General features: G+C 37.4%; 1 protein-coding gene across 1 annotated transcript; it reads left to right on the top strand.

Moving 5' to 3' along the window:
* The first annotated feature begins 50 nt into the window (after nucleotides 1–50).
* SLC40A1 (solute carrier family 40 member 1) lies at nucleotides 51–20187 on the top strand. The gene is given in 8 exon segments (NM_001132161.1): nucleotides 51–431; nucleotides 969–1036; nucleotides 5560–5719; nucleotides 7935–8050; nucleotides 9053–9179; nucleotides 15169–15414; nucleotides 16555–17202; nucleotides 18576–20187. Coding segments are annotated over 8 exon segments (1722 nt in total). The 5' UTR covers nucleotides 51–388; the 3' UTR covers nucleotides 18890–20187.
* The last annotated feature ends 1725 nt before the right edge of the window (nucleotides 20188–21912 follow it).

Raw genomic sequence — 21912 nt, 5'->3', positions numbered from 1 at the left:
GCTCCGCCCCCGACTCGGTATAAGAGCTGGGCCCGGCCCACGGCGGCGGCGGCGGCAGCGGCGGCGGCGGCGGCGGAGGAGAAAGCTGGCTCAGGGCGTCCGCTAGGCTCGGACGACCTGCTGAGCCTCCCAACCCGCTTCCATAAGGCTTTGCCTTTCCAACTTCAGCTACAGTGTTAGCTAAGTTTGGAAAGAAGGAAAAAAGAAAATCCCCGGGCCCCTTTTCTTTTGTTCTTTGCCAAAGTCGTCGTTGTAGTCTTTTTGCCCAAGGCTGTTGTGTTTTTAGAGGTGCTATCTCCAGTTCCTTGCACTCCTGTTAACAAGCACCTCAGCGAGAGCAGCAGCAGCGATAGCAGCCGCAGAAGAGCCAGCGGGGTCGCCTAGTGTCATGACCAGGGCGGGAGATCACAACCGCCAGAGAGGATGCTGTGGTGAGTGGCGTTGACCGAATGCATATGGTGGAAACCCAGGTGGGGTTTGGAGACAAGCAGCTCTACACGGGTTCTGGAGGAATGTGGCTCTGCTGTGAACCATAGCTTTGTAAAAAGATCCTTTGATTCATATTTGGTGGACGTTAAGGAAGAAAGGAAATTCAGGGTGTGGGAAAAGGGGTTTGCACACAGGCACGGATGGAGTAGATTGGGCAGTTTGGATTGCTTTGTGTGAAAAAGAAACAAAACAAACAAACAAACAAAACCCAAAAAAGAATGTTGAAACAAGAGTTTCTTCACTGTATGTGAAATGTGAAGTTGGGCAGTTACTGACTAGGTCAATAACTGAATTTAGTGAATGGTATTAAGTGAACGAAATACATCGGTTCATAGGTAACTTGATAAAATGTACGTGGTTTGTCCTGCAAAGTAGTTTTTAATAATCATGTTCTAATAAGATCAAATGGATAAGCATTCTGCCCTCAGCTCATTAAGTGACTACCATCGCTTTTTCTCTCCCCGCCTGTGTCTTTGCAGGATCCTTGGCCGACTACCTGACCTCTGCAAAATTCCTTCTCTACCTTGGTCATTCTCTCTCTACTTGGGTAAGTGAGAATGCATAGTCTTACAACACAGTTGCGCAATTTTTTATTTCCTTTCGTTCCAGCCAGTTGTATTAAGCCAACTTCCAGTTTTGTCAAGCAGTTAAAGAAATAAATCATCCAAGTACACATGCTTTAATGAAAACGTTATTTACATCGAAGATCTTTCCCCATGGGTGTTAGTTAATGCAACTTAATTATCAGATCATCGTAGTTTATGTAGATAGACAACTATCCAGACAAGATTAACAAGGAAAGGAATATTTGCCTTGTTTTTAAATTGTATGTTGCATTAGTAGCTTTAGTAAATAGACATATCTGCTACAAAAGATGGATGGATGTCTCATATACCTTCTCTTCTTCATATTTTAAAATATTTTGTTTTCTTTTTTTGTTAAAATTTAGTTCCAGCGTGCAGGACCATGAGAATACAATAGAATGGTAGAGTGACTGACTTAGGCTAATAATAACATTCTAAGATTAATTGAAACATAAATGACCCCCAGAACAAATATCTGAGTGACAAAAATTCTGGTCTTTAAAAATGTTATCTATAGTTAGATAAAGTTTGGGGCAATGGAGGCTATCTTAAAATTAATCATCCAGTGAATATCAGCAATGGATTTACAGTTTTCCCTCTGACTTTCTGGGTTGTCCTGGAAAAGACCTAGTGTTTCTGTAGATCTGGGCTCCTAAAACTGTCTCCCAAAAATAATAAACTAGAAGGGTGCTAGATATATGTTTAATGATGCTTAGAGTCTTTAACATTAAACAATTATTGTTTAAAAGCAATAAATCTGGCTATATTCTGTCCATGGCTCATATGTATTTAAAAAGAATGGAAACAGTTTTGAGAGTAAATTTTTTGAATGTTATTTTCCTTTTAAATTGGAAACTTTTATTGGATCATCCTTAAGACATGGATGGAAACCACTGGAAGAGGAAATCTATACCCAATGCCTTTGAGAAGTTGTTAAGCTACATTATTGGCTCTCTGAGAAATAGCAGTTTATAGATGACATTTTAGAAAAGCAAGCTCCTATCTTACCAGAGGCTTACACAGGGATGACTCTGCAAATACATGTAAACAAAGTGGAATTGGTGTGAGTTTGTTTTCATTCCAACAGCTGATGATGCTAAGTAGAAACCTAGTGAAACAACCCTTAATAAATCAAAAGCAATTGTTTGTTCCCCCAGTTTAATTCAGTAAATATTAAGTATTAATAACAGGTGATGGAAATAGTATCTGAAATTCTCAGCCTGTGGTCTGGCCTTGCTCTTAGAGGAAGAAGATGCCTCTCTTCCAAATTCTGATTATGGTTTATGTGACCTTTGGTTAATAGGTTAGGAGGTCATATTTGCCAGAAAACCAGTGGCACCGTGGTTGTTCCAGGAGGATATTTTGTCATGTTCATTAAAAGTCCCACAAAAAAGGTGACACATGCTTATCCCAACTTTACAGTAAGTCAAGCAAAGGAGGTTCTCATGAGAAAGTTGGATTAAACAAACAGCAGCAACTACAATCATATAAGGTTTAGTGGATTTTTACTCCTTTCCACTGCAAAGGAGTGCAAAAGAGGAATGTCTCTAACACTGGGTAATTATACTTTTTATGTTTTTTCTCTTGTGTGGCACTCTGCCTGATTTTATTACAACAAAACATTTATGTTTCTGTATTATGTGTGTGTGTATATGTATTATAAATATATGTATTTCCCGTCCCACCCTGCCAAATCATGATTTCTTATGCACTGAACATGGGGACATTAGAGTAGAAGGTTGCCTCGGGTTAGTTTTGTGTGGGGTTGAATGCCTTTTATTTCTGACTTCATTTCTATCTGCCAATGGATCAATGCATTTTACTCTATATTATCAAAATACAAGGTAGTGTAAGAAGTGGATCATGGCTAGGTGCAATGGCTCATGCCTATAATCCTAGCAGTTTGCGAGGCTGAGGCAGGAGGATTCCTTGAGCCCAGGAGTCTGAGACCAGCCTGGGCAACATAGGGAGACTCTGTCTCTGCAAAAAAAATTTAAAAATTAGCCAGGTGTCATGAGGCACACCTGTAGTCCCAGCTACTGAGAGGCTGAGGTGGAAGAATTGCTTGAACCCAGGAGTTTGAAGCTGCAGTGAGCTGTGATCACACCACTACACTCCAGCCTGGACAACAGAATAAGACCCTGTCTCAAAAAAAAAAAAAAAAAAAAGTGGATACTATTGTCAAGGAGCTTATAATACAATTTAGTATGGGCTTTAAAAAATATCTAATAGATATCTAATAACAAAAAGGTGACAGTGTAAGACAGTGAAAAAGAGGGGCCAGTTGCTTATATCTGATAATGTGATCTTACAAACTCTCTCCATTTAAACCCCAATATGTCTGCATTTCTCCAGCCCTCATTTCCAAGAGGCTCACTTGGCTCATGGAGGCCTTTGTCGCCACCAGCTGCATCCTACTTTATATTTCCTCATAGCAGCACGTGCCCTGTGCTAGATTTGCTTTTGGTCTGTGCTCACTGGAATGTGAGCTGCATGAAAACATGGACTGTGATTTTTGTGGGCTGCTGAAGCTCTAGTGCCTGCAAATGTCTGGTACATAGTAGCCACTTAGTAGGTATTTATTAAGTGGATTGAGGACCATGATCATTCATTGACAGTTATTAGGTTTGCCTTCAGCTCTCAGTCCAGTGGGGGTACATGGACACATAAATAGATCATCCAAGTTTAGTGAGAATTGGTGGGAAGGCAAGAAATGGAAATAAGGAAGGATGGGCACTTGGTCAATATTTACGTAGACTTTACCCAAATATTAGGCTTTTTGTGAACATAGAATCTGTTGCTTCTTAAAGCCTAAACCCGTTGGAAATTGGGGTAATGTGAGCAATTTCTTTCTTTCCATCAAAGAGGTGGTATGACATACAAGAATAAGCAAGATTCAAAACTTTAATAGCATTTGTCTTGATGGCTTGCTTTAGAGGACTCTAAGACAATTAAAAAATACAATAAGAGTAAGAAAAAAAGAAAGAAACAACAGTATTAGAAAAGTGTTTCTTAACCTGTGTGTTAAGAAAGAGAAAACTCGCTGACAGAGGCAACCTATCATTTGGGACATGTGTGTGTTTTTGTCTTTTCCTTGGAAGCTATTCAGAAGAATGGAGATTAGAATAAAGTATCTCCCCTCTCCCTATCCCATTTTATTCTAATCAAATCTAAATTTGCTTTTCAGGTTAAAGATTAAGTAACAGCTCCACGCCCCTGCTGTTGAGACAACTCAAAATTACTCCAGACGTTGCCAAATGATCCCCGGGGAGGTGGGGTGGGGGTAGAGAAGCAAAGTTATCTCTAGTTGAGAACTACTGGTCTACACAAAGTTTTTTGTAAATGAATGCTAACATGCATCAATTTAAGTTTCGAATGTATAAAATTATTATCTTGGCTTCATTAAATTTTTAAAATCATTTGACATACCAGGATAGTATTTGCTTCTAATACATGGATTTTTTCATGAAGATGTTAACAGACTTTGGGAAGAACTAGGAGTAGAAGTATTTCTGTAGGGTCAAATCTATGAGGCCTGGAATTTGGTTTCCTATAGGGATTCCCAGAGATAAGTTATGATGGAACATGGTTGTCCTCCTTAATGTTAATTTCAGAAGTCAGGGATGGAGCCTAAAATCTCATAATAAGGTCCACTGTAGATTTTTTAAGACATTAATTTGCCTAATTCACTTAAAAGTTTCTGTTAAATCACATTTCACGGTAATGAACTCCAAAATTCCCTATATTCTCCGGAGTTTGTGTGAAGAAATAGTAGCTTTTTCCCCCTTTCAAAACTCATCTGTATTAAAATGTTAACGTAACTACTTACTTAGGCATTTAAGTTTATTTCTGACATCACTGTTTATGCAGTGCCAGAATTTGCTGTTACTACTCTCCTCTTTCCGATCACTCTGCTGTTTTATGACTTTCGAATTATGACTTTATGAAATCTCATAGGTTTTAGGATATTAGACATGAAAGAAACCTTGGAGATCATATAGTCCATTCCCATCATTTTACAAATTGGAAAACTGGCTTTTTCTTGATGCTCAAGGTATACTAATGTTTGTGAACTGTACTGTAATTGATTTCTGGTTCAATAGTAAACTACTTTATGTCTCTGCAATCAAGATAGGCAAATTCCAGGCCCCAGGAGAAACCTGACACACAGGAGAACACGTTTTTGTCTCAAAAAGCCATCTTGGGTCTGGAAACTGCATTTTGTTTCTAGAATGACAAAGAGAATGTGCGGTTCATTAATATCATGCCTTTTCAAGTTTACTTAATAATTGGGCAAGAATATTTTCCATTGTGCTGGGATGAACGTTTTAACATCTGAGCAGTATTCAATCTAAGAGTAATTACTGACTTTGAAAGTCTCATAATGTAGCCAGGAAGTGCCCTTTTGATAAGGAAGCAACTTCCTGAGTACAATAGACTAGAAACGAAAAATATTCCATCAAAACATTTTCTCTTTTCATTTAAGGGAGATCGGATGTGGCACTTTGCGGTGTCTGTGTTTCTGGTAGAGCTCTATGGAAACAGCCTCCTTTTGACAGCAGTCTACGGGCTGGTGGTGGCAGGGTCTGTTCTGGTCCTGGGGGCCATCATCGGTGACTGGGTGGACAAGAATGCTAGACTTAAAGGTGAGTGTTGTTATATAATTAAGCCCTTATATTCGTGGGACCAATGCCTGAGCTACCTCTGTAGCAAAGGAAACAACAAACTAGGAGAGAAACAACCAGGGAATGTCTGCATGCCACACTTGAGGGAGGAGGGCTTAGATGGCACCACCTCTGAATGGAGGGTCCCATGGCTCCCACACAAAGTTGGGATGCCTGGTCATTGACCTAATAGATTTTTTTGTATCTTTGGCTGTTCATAAATTTCATATGTTAATTATTAACCTTGTAGCACTTCTCTGAGAACCATGTTAAACATTAAAAGTTTGCTTAACTCAGGCTTCCTAACTGTAACTTGTACTGAAGTCCCTTTAGTGTGATGTTCCTGGGACAGCTTTAACATCTGTTCTTTGGTTACTATGTTTCATGTAAGAGTATGTATAAGGGAATTGAAAACTAAGAATAGTTTCAAGGCAGAATAGTTGAGCCTGGATCACAAAGAGCTGAATTATAAATTTTGTAGGGAAAAAGAAGAAATAATAATATATTGATATTTATTCTAAGCATTAGTACTGAAATCATGTCATTTTATACAGGAAAGAAAGCAATTGAGCAATTAAATTTTCCAGTATATAAGGGAAATATGGATAATCATTCAGGGTAAATTTTCTTGAATTGCTCAGTTGATAATGCCAAGACCTGACCATGCCTGACTTAGATGTTGGCAAGAGACTGAGGTTTCATTCTTTCAGTGCGAGATGACTGCTTCTGGACACAGAGCAACAGGCTTATCAAATTCTAGGACTTGATGCTACTAGGAAAATGGTCAAGGTGAACATATTTCTGTTTTTAGAATGAATAGACCAGAACACATATAGAAAAAAGTTATGTAATCTAGAAAAAAATTTACTTCTTTGTATCATTATACATAGGAACACAGGAATATTATACATAGAAACTTTTAATCTAATGATTGTTGAGCACTGCAATCATAGATTAGGAAAGAATATTGAATTGGATGAAGAAAAGTGTGGTAGGATAACAATTTCCCACTTATCGTTTATAATCAACTCATACATTACTCTTTATGAAAAATGTTTCCTGATACCTCTGGGCTGAGTTTACCATTTCTTCCTCTGTGTTCCCATAAGGCTTTGTTACCACCTCTGCTCTTCACACAGATATAATGATCTGTTCACATATCTTTTCTTCTTCTGGTCTGTAGGGTTCCAAAAGCTAAGAACCTTATTTAGTTGACATCTGATCCTTATCCAGTGAACGAATGCATGAGTGAATGAATGAGTTATATGTTGGGATTTTATATCAGACTGCTTTCAGAAAGCAGTTTATTTTTTCTTGGGTCTTTGATATGACCTTCCAAGCAAGGATGAACTATATTATCCTTGAAGACAAGAGCTGTAATTATCTCTTATATATAGAACTTCATGTTTTCCAAACTGCTTTCATAAGTGTTTTATTTGAGCATCATTATGACCCTATAAAGTAAGGAAGACAGGTATTACCATTCTCACCTTCTAGACGCAGGCATAAGAGATGTTGGGTATCTTGCCCTAGATCATCTACCTACTGAGTGGCAGAGAAAAGGCTACCGGGTGTGTTTATCTGTCCTTACTCCAGCGCTTTATCTATATGGGTGCCTCATGTTAAGAGAATTGCCATCTGTGGTGGAAGGGGTAGCTTAGAATTTCATAGCAATGGCAAATAGCATTAGTATGCAAAGAAATACACTGCTGCTTTATTCTTGGCAAATTTTTGTGTGTCTTTTCTATTTAGGTATACCATATTATCAGATTCAGCCTGTCATGTAGGCTGTTGTAGATTTCATAACTTCCTCTTTAACCTCGTACATGTTATTGTTTTACCTTAAGCAACAAAGAGCTGAAATGTGGATCATGTCTATATCATACTACAGCTCTGTTTATGTTAAACTTTCAAGAAGATAAACTAAATGAAAATGTAGTCATTATGATAGACTTCAATGAACAGAGAAACTTGTGGTACTTCATCATTTTGGTTGCATATTTACTGGTCTGGTGTGATCCTCTGGGTTGTATTGGGAGTAGTTGAGGCAGGACTGACTTCAGAAAGGTTTTCTTTTTATGTGGTAATAATTAGGTCTGTGTATTAATGTATTATAGTAGAACAATTATGTGTGGATAAGAACAGTCTCACTGAGACATTTTGATGTAATGTACACTTTGTCTCTTCCTCTGCACAGTGGCCCAGACCTCGCTGGTGGTACAGAATGTTTCAGTCATCCTGTGTGGAATCATCCTGATGATGGTTTTCTTACATAAACATGAGCTTCTGACCATGTACCATGGATGGGTTCTCGTAAGTTCTCAATGAGATTCTTGATGGCAGAAAATTGAATATCTGGTAGTGGTAAAGGATGAAAATGCTTTGAAGCTATTTTTTTTTTTTGCCAATGTGACCTTTTAATATTGATTTCTGTGTCTACTGTAATATCCCCTATAGTTTGTTTTGTTGTTGTTTTGCCCACAACAGGCGCTCATTAAGTATTGTTTGAATTTAAATTTTGTCCTATTGGTTTTTAATGGCATTTCTAAGAGTTTACTATAGAATTCAGTTGTTTGTTTTCAGCTTTTTAGTGACCTATACTTTGTTTGTGCTATTTAATAAATGTTATCCATATCTATATTAGTCAGTTGTAATTGTGTTCCTCCAATAATAATTGTTACTTCTGTTTGGGAATGTCAACCAGATAACTTTTCATGTTGTGATTTCATAAGAGCTTGATGGAAAAGAGGAGAGGGATGGGGTGTGGTATAAACCATGCATTTGGTGTCATATTGAATCTTCTTGTGTATATGTGGATTGATATTATAGAGTTGCAAAGCCAGGTAGGACTTTAGAAATCTTTGAGCCTATTCCCTTCATTTTATTGAAAAAATTAAGACAAAGTGACGTTAGTTGATTGCCCATTATCATGCAACTAGAAGGTGTCAGAACTCTGACTTAAATACAGGTGTTTTCAATTCCCCTTCAACATTCTTTTCAAAGGAAATATTTGTGGGAGAAATGTTCAAAACCACCACTGTGTTAAAATTTTATAACTGTATTCACCTGACTATTATAATTTTTGTATTATGTGTACTACAGATGATCTAGATGATACAGATTAGGACATTATGCCCCTTAACTACTGGTATTCATTCAGTTTCATATATATAACGTAAAATGATTTCTTATAAATGAAATTAAAATACTTTTTTATCATTCCACCAAAGACTATTTTAAACTGCCTTGTTTAGTGACATATGTACAGTGTGGTAAACTGACATTATAACTCATTTTTTTGTTGTCATTCTTTAGACTTCCTGCTATATCCTGATCATCACTATTGCAAATATTGCAAATTTGGCCAGTACTGCTACTGCAATCACAATCCAAAGGGATTGGATTGTTGTTGTTGCAGGAGAAGACAGAAGCAAACTAGCAAGTAATTTGGTTTTCTCTTTCAATGAAATGGGCATGTTAGGATTCACTTTAAATCGGTGGTGATAAATGAGGCTGTAAGCCTTTTATTTTTGTTCTGGGTATTTTTTAAGAATGATAAATTGAAAGCATACTTTTTTTCTTACCTTATTGTCAGTTTTAGTGCTGATTTATCTCACTGTTACAAAGTTAACTTATAGGATAGCTAACTTCTCTTTTATCCTACGCAAACTTGGCAAATGGAATAACTTTTTCTTTCCTTTTTTTTTTTTTTTAAATTCAATCAACTTTCTAAATGTTAATACTTAGAACAGTGCAAATCTGACATGAGATTTTACTGGTCATACCTATGAATGTTATTACTGGTGCTTATCAATCATGGATGTTATTTTTCTCTAAATCAAATGGAAACAACTTAATTGTAGGAGAGACTCTAGAAGTTAATTTCTTCCATCTTAAAGTTATAATCTATAATTTTATTACATTATGTACAATGTAATATAATTGCTGTTAGAAATACCAAAGAAATAGAGGACAGAATATAGTTTTTAAGAAGCTTACCATCTTAGTTGTTCATTGGGAATATAAACAAGTGGTCAAAGAACGTCTGAAGAATGCTTACAAAGCAACATGTCCTATTCTGTCAATATTACTTAGGCTCAGAATAACCTCCCTCACTCATTATTGCCCGCCGTCCCCTCATATGACACACAGACACAATTTGGATTGATAATTACACAGGGGAAAGGAGGAAGGGTACACCTCCCTACCTGTCAGATCAGCTGAGTCAACTCTGCTGATCACTGAGATAATGGGTATAACAAATACGTTGCCCAACTATCCTGACAGACAAGTAAACCATTCTTGATGACTTAAATGGCGTATCCCAGGATACAGAAGGCAAGATTATGTGCTGGGGTTAGCAAGCAGCTTTGTTTGGACCATTTGGTTAAAAAAAAAAGTTAGAAAGGAGGGGTGAGTGAAGGAGAACAAAGTCTGTGGAAGGTCTAGAAGAAGAATTTGTCTGAATCACCACTTTGTGGTTGCAGTATTATTATTGGGTTAGAAATTCCACAGTGATTGATTTAAAGGATGGTGTGTATGTAAGATGAATTTAGCATGTGTTAATCTGTATCACAGGAAATTCTCTCTGGAGCTAAAATCATGATTCTCATTTACTTTTCTTCCTGTGATCATTTATAATGAGGGATAATTTCATGTCTTTTTTGTCACATTGAACTAGATGATAAGGCTTTGTCTTTTTTTGTTTACTTTCTCTTTTTAACACACTACTTAAAGCATGTAAAATATATCCATGTTTTAAAATTCAGAGGGTACAAAAGGATATATTTTGACAATAGATCACATATATATTTGTTGGAATATACTTAGAGAAGAAAGTTGACTTTTACAATGATTATTCTGTTATTTGTGCAGCAGCTATAGATAAAATGAAAATAAAATAAAATTATTTTCTTTCACTTAACTAATTTTAACTAACTCGTTTGACTCTGCAAAGTTGAAATATGAAAAAGAAAGTTAACCAGAATCTTTAACTTGTCCTAATATATATATACACACATATATATACACATACATATATATATACGTGTATATGTATATACATACATATATATATATGCACATATAAATATAACTACAAACATGCCGCATAACTCTGTGGGATTTTTCTATGAAGTGATGTCCAAGAATAACAACAAAAATATGACTGGTCGTTTCTCAGCTGTCTTTATATTATGAATTATTGCAGAGTGGAAGAATCTAGGCTATTCAGTCTTTTTCTAACTTTCTGATGTTTTTCAAGTAGGAAAGGAAGTGAGATGTTTGTTGAACTCTTGTCCACTCTACATTAGCTTTTAGTAAGTGGTGCTCTTTCACATCCAGCCAGCAGTGTGGGCTGGTGGACTAGTGAAGGAAAACTTTCTGCATGTTTCAAAACAGGAAACAGAAACTTCTTTAGTTCTGAAGGTCAGAAAGTATCTAATTGTGGATTTTTTGTGCCATTTCTGCTGTTGCAGAGTTAAAGGAGAACAGAGAAAAAAGGAGGAGGATAAAGGAAAAATGGGACAAAGAAGGGGGAAAGTACATCTAGAAGGGACTCCACCTGCTGCCTTGGGTTCCTATGAGGTTGTGTCTCTTGTACACAGACCCACCTACTCCAGGCAGGAAGGATTTGTGTTTATGCGCCTGATTTTTGAGGTTGTGGCAAAGAAACCCAGGTAGGGGCCTAGGCCAGGAAGGCTTCACCTGTTTGTGATATGTTTAGAGGGTGAAAGGGGAGGGGTATGCCCGTGAAAACTAAAAGTTGTGAGCTGGATGCTGATTGCTCCCATTTCCTCATCACAGTGTTTCTTAATTTTAGAGATTGTTTGAAAACTAGAAGCTGTATCACTGAGGGTAAAAGAAAAGGAGGAATTTTCCCTGCCAAGGTTAAAAAGTTGTAGAATTTCAGTGGCATCAGGCCAAAATACAGCAGTCATTATCCAGTTTAGAAAGTTCCAGAAAAGGTGTTATTTTTCTCATAAATACTGCTAACTAATCTGTTAACTAATTGAGGTACTTTCTAGGTGCTTGATTCAGTACAGTATTTTACGATAACATTTTCTTGTGCCACGTTTGAATCTTACTTCCTTTTCCCAGGCTTTTTAACTCCATCTATTGCTTTTTTTCGTCCTCCATTTCTTTTGAGGATCACTCTTTATTAGTATCTTCTGAGATTTTTCTTGCCCATCATTCTAGAAAATAATCTGCCAGTTAGCTTGATCAAGTATGACAGATACATTTTGTGTTTGTGTGGTATTGATTAAAAATCGATTTCATATATGAAGTAAACAAACCTGCTAGGAAATTTAAAAAATGTTTCTTCTATGGGATGTAATATACCCATTATAATAGAAGTAGTTATTTAATGTCATGTTCTGTGCCACAGCTGTAGCTGAGAGCAGTTAAATTGGAATCAAATCAACACATATTTGTGTGCTTATGTAAGACTAAATATAAATTGGTAAAGAGCGTATATTTGCATATTCATAAGACTGATTCTTTTCTAGCCTGCTACCAGTAAGATAAGTCTTTTTTTTTTTTTTTTTTTGAGACGGAGTCTCGCTCTGTCACCCAGGCTGGAGTGCAGTGGCACAATCTCAACTCACTGCAAGCTCTGCCTCCCAGATTCATGCCATTCTCCTGCCTCAGCCTGCCGAGTAGCTGTGACTACAGGCGCCCTCCACCATGCCCGGCTAATTTTTTTGTATTTTTAGTAGAGACAGGGTTTCACTGTGTTAGCCAGGACGGTCTTGATCTCCTGACCTCGTGATCCACCCACCTCGGCCTCCCAAAATGCTGGGATTACAGGCGTGAGCCACCGCACCCAGCCTAAGTCTTTTTTTTTTTTTTAATTATTTTATCCATCCTGCATCAGAAAAATAAAAGCTGTTTTCTAATACAACATTTCTACTGACACCTACATATTATTAACTTTCTAAGTATAATATAAAAGATGGAAATCGGTGACATTGGGAAGCTCCGTGAGCTCTTAAAAACTGAAGTAGTGAAAGAGTAAGAAATAATTTTAACTAAAATAATTTGTTGTTGTCATTCTGGGACTTTAAGATTCAAATATATGTTTTCTTTAGTTACTTGCTTTTTGGATTCCAATTATTGAGTTATTTGGATAAATTCCACACTTCTCTGTTGGCATATGAGTTGGAAACTTATTAGTTAGTGGGAGGCAGATGGTAGTGAAACCTCTGCGATGGCAGTCAAGTGTAAGATCAATGAAGGCTGCCTTTGCCTCTCAAGTGAAAGGTGAAATATGTCAAAGTTCTCCTGTTATCATATATGCAATATATACTCATAGGGCTAATTGGAAAGCAATTGAGGACCAGGAAGAATTACAGAAGGAATAAAGACAATCTTCTGTTAATGTACTTCTTCGTCACGTATTGTTTTTCTGTTAAGGTGACCCAAATGATTGCTTAAGACTTGTCTCACTAATTTTCACTCTGTTCTGTGAGACAGGAAGTAAAAAAGTAGATCACTTTCTTCACTTTCTTTTTGTTCTAAAACTTTTGGTTTTATTTTATTTTAATTTTTTTTATACTGACACATAATTGTGCTTATTATGGAGTACATAGTGATGCTGTGATGAGATGAGATGGAGATACATCTCCATCATCTCAAACATGTATCATTTCTTTGTGTTGGACATTTTTTTAACTTCCTCTTTATTTATTTTGTCCTCCACTCTGACTCAGGAATACATTCCCGTAGTCAAACTCTAGACTTTGTTATCACCACTACGTTCTCTCCTCCCATAATCTCAGTCTTAGGCATCCATATCTTGAGAAATCACCTTCTGTCTTTCCAGCAACTTCTTCATTACCACAGCCTCAACAATCCATGTGGTTGGCACCTACAAACCATTCATTCCACTGCCTTTTCACTGTTCATGACCTCTCTCTTGTCTCTTTCTTACCCAGCTTAAGATTCAAGGCCAGTCATGATTATATGATCATCTCTTAGCGTATACCCTCAGCTCAGTTGGCCCCCTCTCGTTTTGTCACTTTTGTTTGGTAAGACTGTGGTTAAATCCAACTCTCCACAGTAGGGCATGGCTGGAAAAAAATGCATGAACTTGCTCAGCATTCTCACTTGAGGTTCAGGGCCACAGAGTTGGTCCTTTCATGCTTCCAGATAATCACACTTTTTTCTCTGATTCTTTCCTTCTCCACTTTCCTAGAGTACCAGTCACAGTTGTTTCTCCTCTCTCATCACATGTTCAAGTCCTCCTCCCCCATCCTCACTTTCGTCAATGACCTGGCTTTGTATTTTGCTGAGAAAATGGAATAAATAAGAAGAAAGCTTCCATGTGATTCCACCATCACGTCTCTCTTCCTACCTGTACCTGAAGCCATATATGTGGCCTCTACTCTTGTTACTATTGATGAATTGTGTTCATGTCTAAGAACAACTCCTTCAGTTATGCGGTAGATTCAGATTACATCCCTTATCTACTGTATCATTCCAGGTAGCACATAATCCTGCTTTAATTTTGCTCCTCTTAAAAATCCCTATCTTTAGCACACTTCCTTCTCTGCTACTCTATTTCTTTGTTCTTCTTTTTGTCAAAACATATCCAAAAGACTTGTCTATTTCCAATTCCATTTTTTGGGCAGTACCTTGCTTTCCATAAGGCCATGGGAAGCATTCACATTGTGCTCCAGGGTATGACTCACTGAAAATACAAATGGTGTCCCCTGGGGTTGGCACCAGTCTCTTAAATCAGCTTTATTCAGGCATTGCCCTTATTGTTCTCCTTTTTTTGAGGTCTCCAGAATCTCTCTTGTGACCAAGCTAGTGTTTCTTTTCAGTGCTTCTCGTTGCTGTGATGCTCTTTTTTTCAGTGAGTCCTCTGACTTCGCCTTATTTAGAACATTCCCCTGAGCACTCTCTGCCCTTTTGCTGCATTACTTTTCACCATAGTATTTAATAAACATCTGACATATGCATTGTTTGTGTGTGTACACACACACACACACACACACACACACACATGCTTGTTGATTTATTGTCTTTTCTTTCCTGTGAAAATATAAACTGTGAAGACAGGGAAGGATGTTACTTTTCTTCTTTATAGTGTTAAGAATTGTTGAGAGTAATGCCTAGCTTATAATAGGCATTTAAGATATATTTGTTGAAAAAAATGAATGTAGAGTCACTGCTGTATTCATTTTAAAAAGCTATTACACTGATCTATGCAATTCCAAGGGATTATCATTTTTGAGGCAAATTTAGTGGGACTTGACCCAAACAACAAATATTTTTCCAACAGAATGTCTTTCTTACAAATGTACTTTTAGAAAACCACATTTTAGGAATCTATACTCTTGGTTTACAGCTTTGTATTGTGTAAATGGGCAATCTCTCTTTGATGGGTTTGCACACTTACCTGCCTCTTTCACCTGCCTCTCTAGATATGAATGCCACAATACGAAGGATTGACCAGTTAACCAACATCTTAGCCCCCATGGCTGTTGGCCAGATTATGACGTTTGGCTCCCCAGTCATCGGCTGTGGCTTTATTTCGGGATGGAACTTGGTATCCATGTGCGTGGAGTACGTTCTGCTCTGGAAGGTTTACCAGAAAACCCCAGCTCTAGCTGTGAAAGCTGCTCTTAAAGAAGAGGAAACTGAATTGAAACAGCTGAATTTACACAAAGGTAAACTGAACACAATGATCGCTCCTTTTGTTCTCATGTTTAGACCTTAAATGTTGGTGAAGATCAAAACTATTTTGAATTTGTATCAGGTTTTATTACCAGTGGGGGCCGGATGAGGTTAAATATATCACTTTGGTAGACGAGGCAAGAGCAGGCTTTTGAGGATCTAGGGAAAAACTCTGGGTTGAATCTGGTGGGGTTGGAATGGGTCCCCTAGCCTTCTTCCTTGATGTGAGCAGTAGTTATAGAGGTTCAATTACTTGAGAGATAGCTGGGCAAAGCTAAGTCATAGGACTGGGAAAAAATGTGGGGAAAAAAAGAGAATGAGAGAATCCCTTGGACTCTGTGAGGAGGGAGTTACGTGGTCATGTGTAGGGCAGTGGAAGGGAGTGAGGACACAAAGATGGGTATTTCACTGGAGAAGAGGATGCTGGGCTTCTGGGTAAATGGAATCTTTTACCCAGCTCTGCAGGGACCCAGAAAATAATATGCTGGGGTTTTTTTTGTTTTTTTTTTGTTTGTTTTTTTGAGATAGAGTCCTGCTCTGTCGCCCAGGCTGGAGTGCAGTGGCGCGATCTCGGCTCACTGCAAGCTCTGCCTCCTGGGTTCACACCATTCTCCTGCCTCAGCCTCCCAAGTAGCTGAGATTGCAGGCGCCCACCACCACACCCGGCTAATTTTTTGTATTTTTAGTAGAGACGGGGTTTCACCATGTTAGCCAGGATGGTCTCGATCTCCTGACCTCGTGATCTGCCCGCCTCGGCCTCCCAAAGTGCTGGGATTACAGGTGTGAGCCACCATGCCTGCCCAATATGCTATGTTTTCTTAGACAATTTTTATATTTTATCTGGTGAGTTTTCCTGCTGTTTACTTTGGTGGAAGTATAATTTCTAAGAGCAAGAGAGAGAGAAAAAAAAAAGAGGGATAGATCAACAGTATTTTGTTTATTTAATAAAAATGACACGATGATTATTCCTTGGCTGGAATTCTTAGATTATTAGTAAAAGAAAATACATATTATAATGTATAACCAAGGGTACCCATTGGGAAGGGGAATAGAAGGAAAAAAAGTACTATTAATAATTGGGTTTTATTTCTACATGTCCTCCCCAACAAAATAATGGTATCTTTTCTTAACAGATACTGAGCCAAAACCCCTGGAGGGAACTCATCTAATGGGTGTGAAAGACTCTAACATCCATGAGCTTGAACATGAGCAAGAGCCTACTTGTGCCTCCCAGATGGCTGAGCCCTTCCGTACCTTCCGAGATGGATGGGTCTCCTACTACAACCAGCCTGTGTTTCTGGCTGGCATGGGTCTTGCTTTCCTTTATATGACTGTCCTGGGCTTTGACTGCATCACCACAGGGTACGCCTACACTCAGGGACTGAGTGGTTCCATCCTCAGTATTTTGATGGGAGCATCAGCTATAACTGGAATAATGGGAACTGTAGCTTTTACTTGGCTACGTCGAAAATGTGGTTTGGTTCGGACAGGTCTGATCTCAGGATTGGCACAGCTTTCCTGTTTGATCTTGTGTGTGATCTCTGTATTCATGCCTGGAAGCCCCCTGGACTTGTCCGTTTCTCCTTTTGAAGATATCCGATCAAGGTTCATTCAAGGAGAGTCAATTACACCTACCAAGATACCTGAAACCATTATTACAACTGAAATATACATGTCTAATGGGTCTAATTCTGCTAATATTGTCCCGGAGACAAGTCCTGAATCTGTGCCCATAATCTCCGTCAGTCTGCTGTTTGCAGGCGTCATTGCTGCTAGAATCGGTAAGAAATCTCTTTTTATATATTAATGAACTAAACTGTCTTTTTGTAATGTAGGTTCAGAGAATCCATTAATAAATGATCTGAAATGTTCCCTAAATGTTAATTTAAGCAAAATCCGCTATTATGAAATTTTTATTTTACATATATATATTTTATATTTATTTTGTTTTATATTTTATTTTATAGTTTGAAAACCTGTATTTGTTTACTTTATTATATACATAACACTTAAAACATGGTTCGGGCTTGAACATTTTTTCTAAATGAATATCTTAAATATTACTTTTTTTTTTTTTTGAGACAGGGTCTTGCTCTGTTACCCAGGCTGGAGTTCAGTGATGCAGTCACAGCTCACTGCAGCCTCGACCTCCTGGGATCAAGCAGTCCTCCTGCCTCAGTCCCCCAAGTAGCTGGGACTACAGCTATGTGCCACCATACCCGGCTAATTTTTGTATGTTTTGTAGAGATGGGGTTTTGTCATGTTGCCGAAGGTGGTCTTGAATTACTGAGCTCAAGTGATTAATTTTTAAATGTAATTTAATTTATAAAAGATATTAGCTATATTAAGTATACTGCCATCTAGTAGAGTCTTGATATTGCAATAACCCTAACAAAAAAACTGTAGTTTAGAAAATATTCCCATAGGACAACACTAAATAGGTAATGTTTTTGGCTTTAAAAGATGTGAAAGTAATAAAAAAAATCCTTCAAAGGTCTTCTCTAGCCAATATGTATTTATTATATAGTTTGCCACACAAATGGATTTTATAGCCCTGGAAGGAAACATAAAGACTTCTTACAAAGCAAAATTTAAGTAATAATTAATAGAGTACTGATGAATTATCTCTGAATTCACTCTTGAAATGAGTTTTTATCTTGCGATACAAAACAGTTCATTAGTTTATTGAAGATATTAATTTCCAGGCAAGACAGCTTTATTGTTTGGGCTTTAGAACTCTAGCAGTAATATAACAATGGTTTAAAGTTTCCTTACACTTTAACCATAACCATTTATTAGGTCATTTGAAACTTAAAAAATACTAGTACTTATACTATAATAGGATTTATTATGTCTCTGATTTCAAAGTTTTGTTTTTGTAGTATGAATAATCACAGAAAAACAGAACTAAGAAGTTTGTAGATCAGACTTCTTTTTGTCTGATGACTGTAAAAATCATTTATTGAGGCCACTAATAACCCGATATTTATTTATGAAAAATAATTCTTAAGGCAAGGCTATGGTATATTTAAGGTGACTTAAAGAGAGTCAGGCTAAAATGTATATTTTGCATATGTCAATAGATTTTTATCTGTAATTTGAAATGTATACCTGTAAACTAAAATCTAATCTTTAAAAAAATATTTTATTATAGGTCTTTGGTCCTTTGATTTAACTGTGACACAGTTGCTGCAAGAAAATGTAATTGAATCTGAAAGAGGCATTATAAATGGTGTACAGAACTCCATGAACTATCTTCTTGATCTTCTGCATTTCATCATGGTCATCCTGGCTCCAAATCCTGAAGCTTTTGGCTTGCTCGTATTGATTTCAGTCTCCTTTGTGGCAATGGGCCACATTATGTATTTCCGATTTGCCCAAAATAATCTGGGAAACAAGCTCTTTGCTTGCAGTCCTGATGCAAAAGAAGTTAGGAAGGAAAATCAAGCAAATACATCTGTTGTTTGAGACAGTTTAACTGTTGCTATGCTGTTACTAGATTATATAGAGCACATGTGCTTATTTTGTACTGCAGAATTCCAATAAATGGCTGGGTGTTTCGCTCTGTTTTTACCACAGCTGTGCCTTGAGGACTAAAAGCTATTTAGGAAACCTAAGTCAGCAGAAATTAACTGGTTAATTTCCCTTATGTTGAGGCATGGAAAAAAATTGGAAAAGAAAAACTCAGTTTAAATACGGAGACTATAATGATAACACTGAATTCCCCTATTTCTCATGAGTAGATACAATCTTACATAAAAGAGTGGTTAGTCACATGAATTCAGTTATCCTTTGGCAGATTCTTATCTGTACTAGAATTCAGATATGTCAGTTTTCTGCAAAACTCACTCTTGTTCAAGACTAGCTAATTTATTTTTTTGCATCTTATTTAGTTATTTTTAAAAACAAATTCTTCAAGTATGAAGACTAAATTTTGATAACTAATATTATCCTTATTGATCCTATTGATCTTAAGGTATTTACATGTATGTGGAAAAACAAAACACTTAACTAGAATTCTCTAATAAGGTTTATGGTTTAGCTTAAAGAGCACCTTTGTATTTTTATTATCAGATGGGGCAACATATTGTATTAAGCATATGTAGCACTTCACAGCATGGTTATCATGTAAGCTGCAGGTAGAAGCAAAGCTGTAAAGTAGATTTATCACACAATGACTGCATACAGACTTCAAATATGTCAGTAGTTTGGTCATAGAACCTAGAAGCCAAAAGCCATACAGAAGGGCAAGAATCCCAATTTAACTCATGTTATCATCATTAGTGATCTGTGTTGTAGAACATGAGGGTGTAAGCCTTCAGCCTGGCAAGTTACATGTAGAAAGCCCACACTTGTAAAGGTTTTGTTTTACAAATCACTTGATTTACTTTTAACACACTCAGGTAGAATATTTTTATTTTTACTGTTTTATACCCAGAAGTTACTTCTACATTGTTCTACAGCAAGAATATTCATAAAAGTATCCCCTTCAAATGCCTTTGAGAAGCATAGAAGAAAAAAAAGTTTGTATATATTTAAAAAAACTGTTTTAAAAGTCAGTTTGCAACATGTCTGTACCAAGATGGTACTTTGCCTTAACCGTTTATATGCACTTTCATGGAGACTGCAATACGTTGCTATGAGCACTTTCTTTATCCTTGGAGTTTAATCCTTTGCTTCATCTTTCTACAGTATGACATAATGATTTGCTATGTTGTAAAATCTTTGTAAAAAATTTCTATATAAAAATATTTTGAAAATCTTAATTTCTTTTTCCTGAATTCTGTTCCCCAATTATTTAACAAGGCTTTTGTTACAGAACATCTGTTTTGGGTAACTTGTTTTTCTCTCTAAAGGGCTACAGTGTCATGATTTTTAGTGTTATCTCCCTGTTCATATTTCTAGTTTATGGTGGACTGGATAAAAGTGTAGTAAACATGAGGCCCAGCACTCTTTCTTTGACTTTGAATATATCACACTAAGCACTTTTAAGTTCTCACTTCTATTTTTCCTTCTGCAAATTGGAAATCATAGTATAAAACAACCCTACCTACCTTTCAACTTTCCTGGTTGAATAAAATAAGAGAAGCCATGTGGAATTACTTAGTGAACTACAAGACAACGCAGCATTTTTACTGGCGGTTGGACCTTAGTAATGACAGGGAGCTGAGGATAGATGTCTGCTGCCTCTAGAGAGAGTAGAGCCACATTCTACGTAAAGGAAACATTTATTGGGGACTTGATCTAAACTTTGATCAGTCCTAGGGATGCAGACTGGACTCAGACATAGTTGATCAGAGCCTCCTTTCCTTTCTCCTAAAATTGAGAACTTGAGAGCATTTGGCATCGCCCTGCAACTACTGATCTGTTCATGATGTTTGTGCAAACTAGATGCCTCTGTTAGGTTTGGCTGCTGTCTTGAACTGGCTCTCTGCTCCCTCCCACAGGGGTCAAGGCTGGGATTGAAGATCTGTCCTGAATGTTTGCAGCTGTAACTGAAGGCCTATGACCTTGAAAAATGAACAGAACCACATTAGCAAGGGGAGGCCTCAGCTCTTCATATGGGCATTTTGCCATTCTGTCCATCTAGTGAGAGAGGCCCTGTGTAGGAAGAAGCAGCATGGAGTTGAAGAGTTAATAGGAATTTTTACAGCTGCTGCTCTTAACTTTGCAGACTACTGCTCAGAGCAGGAAGAGGAAGGAAGTGGAAAAGAATCGCTGCTGGTCTGGACAGCCTTTGTTGTTTACTTCCTCAGACTACAGAAGTAGGGCAGGGGTAGGTGACCTGTGTGGCTGTGTTGTGGGGGTGCTTCTAAATATGGGGTCAAACTCAAATAACTGCAGAGCCAATTAGGTCATTAAAATGAATGAAGTAGATTTGAAATAGGAAAATATTCGTTTTATATGTAATTGCGTTTTACAAAAGTATTTAATTTTGTTCCCACTTAAATTCATTACATTTTTTTTCCTGCGTTTCTCTGTTGCAGGCTTCTTACAGTTATTAAGTTGGTTCTTTCAGCATACACACCCTTTGTTCGCATATTAAACATAGGTAAATCATCTTCATTTCTATAAAGAAATATCCCCCTTTTTTGGAAACACTGGCTTGCTTGATTTTTTTTTCCTTTTTCCCTACCCTTTAAGAAAATAAGAGTACAAATAAGAAATTACTTTACTGTTTCCCGTAAGACAAAAGACAGTGCAAGAGGCATGCTAAATGGCACATGGCCTTGGCAGTCCTATTGGAGTGGTAATAGGGTACACCCAGGTTAAGGGGTCAGCTGTAAGCACTTCCCATTGCCATGCTGGAATGTGGGTCCTGTGTTGTCAGATCTTTTGATCTTCAAAGAGGAGATAGGGATTCTGGAATCTCCAAATTCTTTTTTATTTGTTTTGTTTTTTGTTTTTGAGACAGAGTCTCACTCTGTCACCCAGGGTGGAGTGCAGTGGCATGATCTGGGCTCACTGCAACCTCTGCCTCCTGGGTTCAA

The sequence above is a fragment of the Pongo abelii genome, chromosome 11 (assembly GCF_028885655.2).
Source record: "Pongo abelii isolate AG06213 chromosome 11, NHGRI_mPonAbe1-v2.0_pri, whole genome shotgun sequence".
Taxonomy (NCBI): Eukaryota; Metazoa; Chordata; class Mammalia; order Primates; family Hominidae; genus Pongo; species Pongo abelii.
The sequence above is the reverse complement of the archived record's forward strand: the minus strand, read 5'-3'. Positions and strand labels throughout refer to the sequence as shown.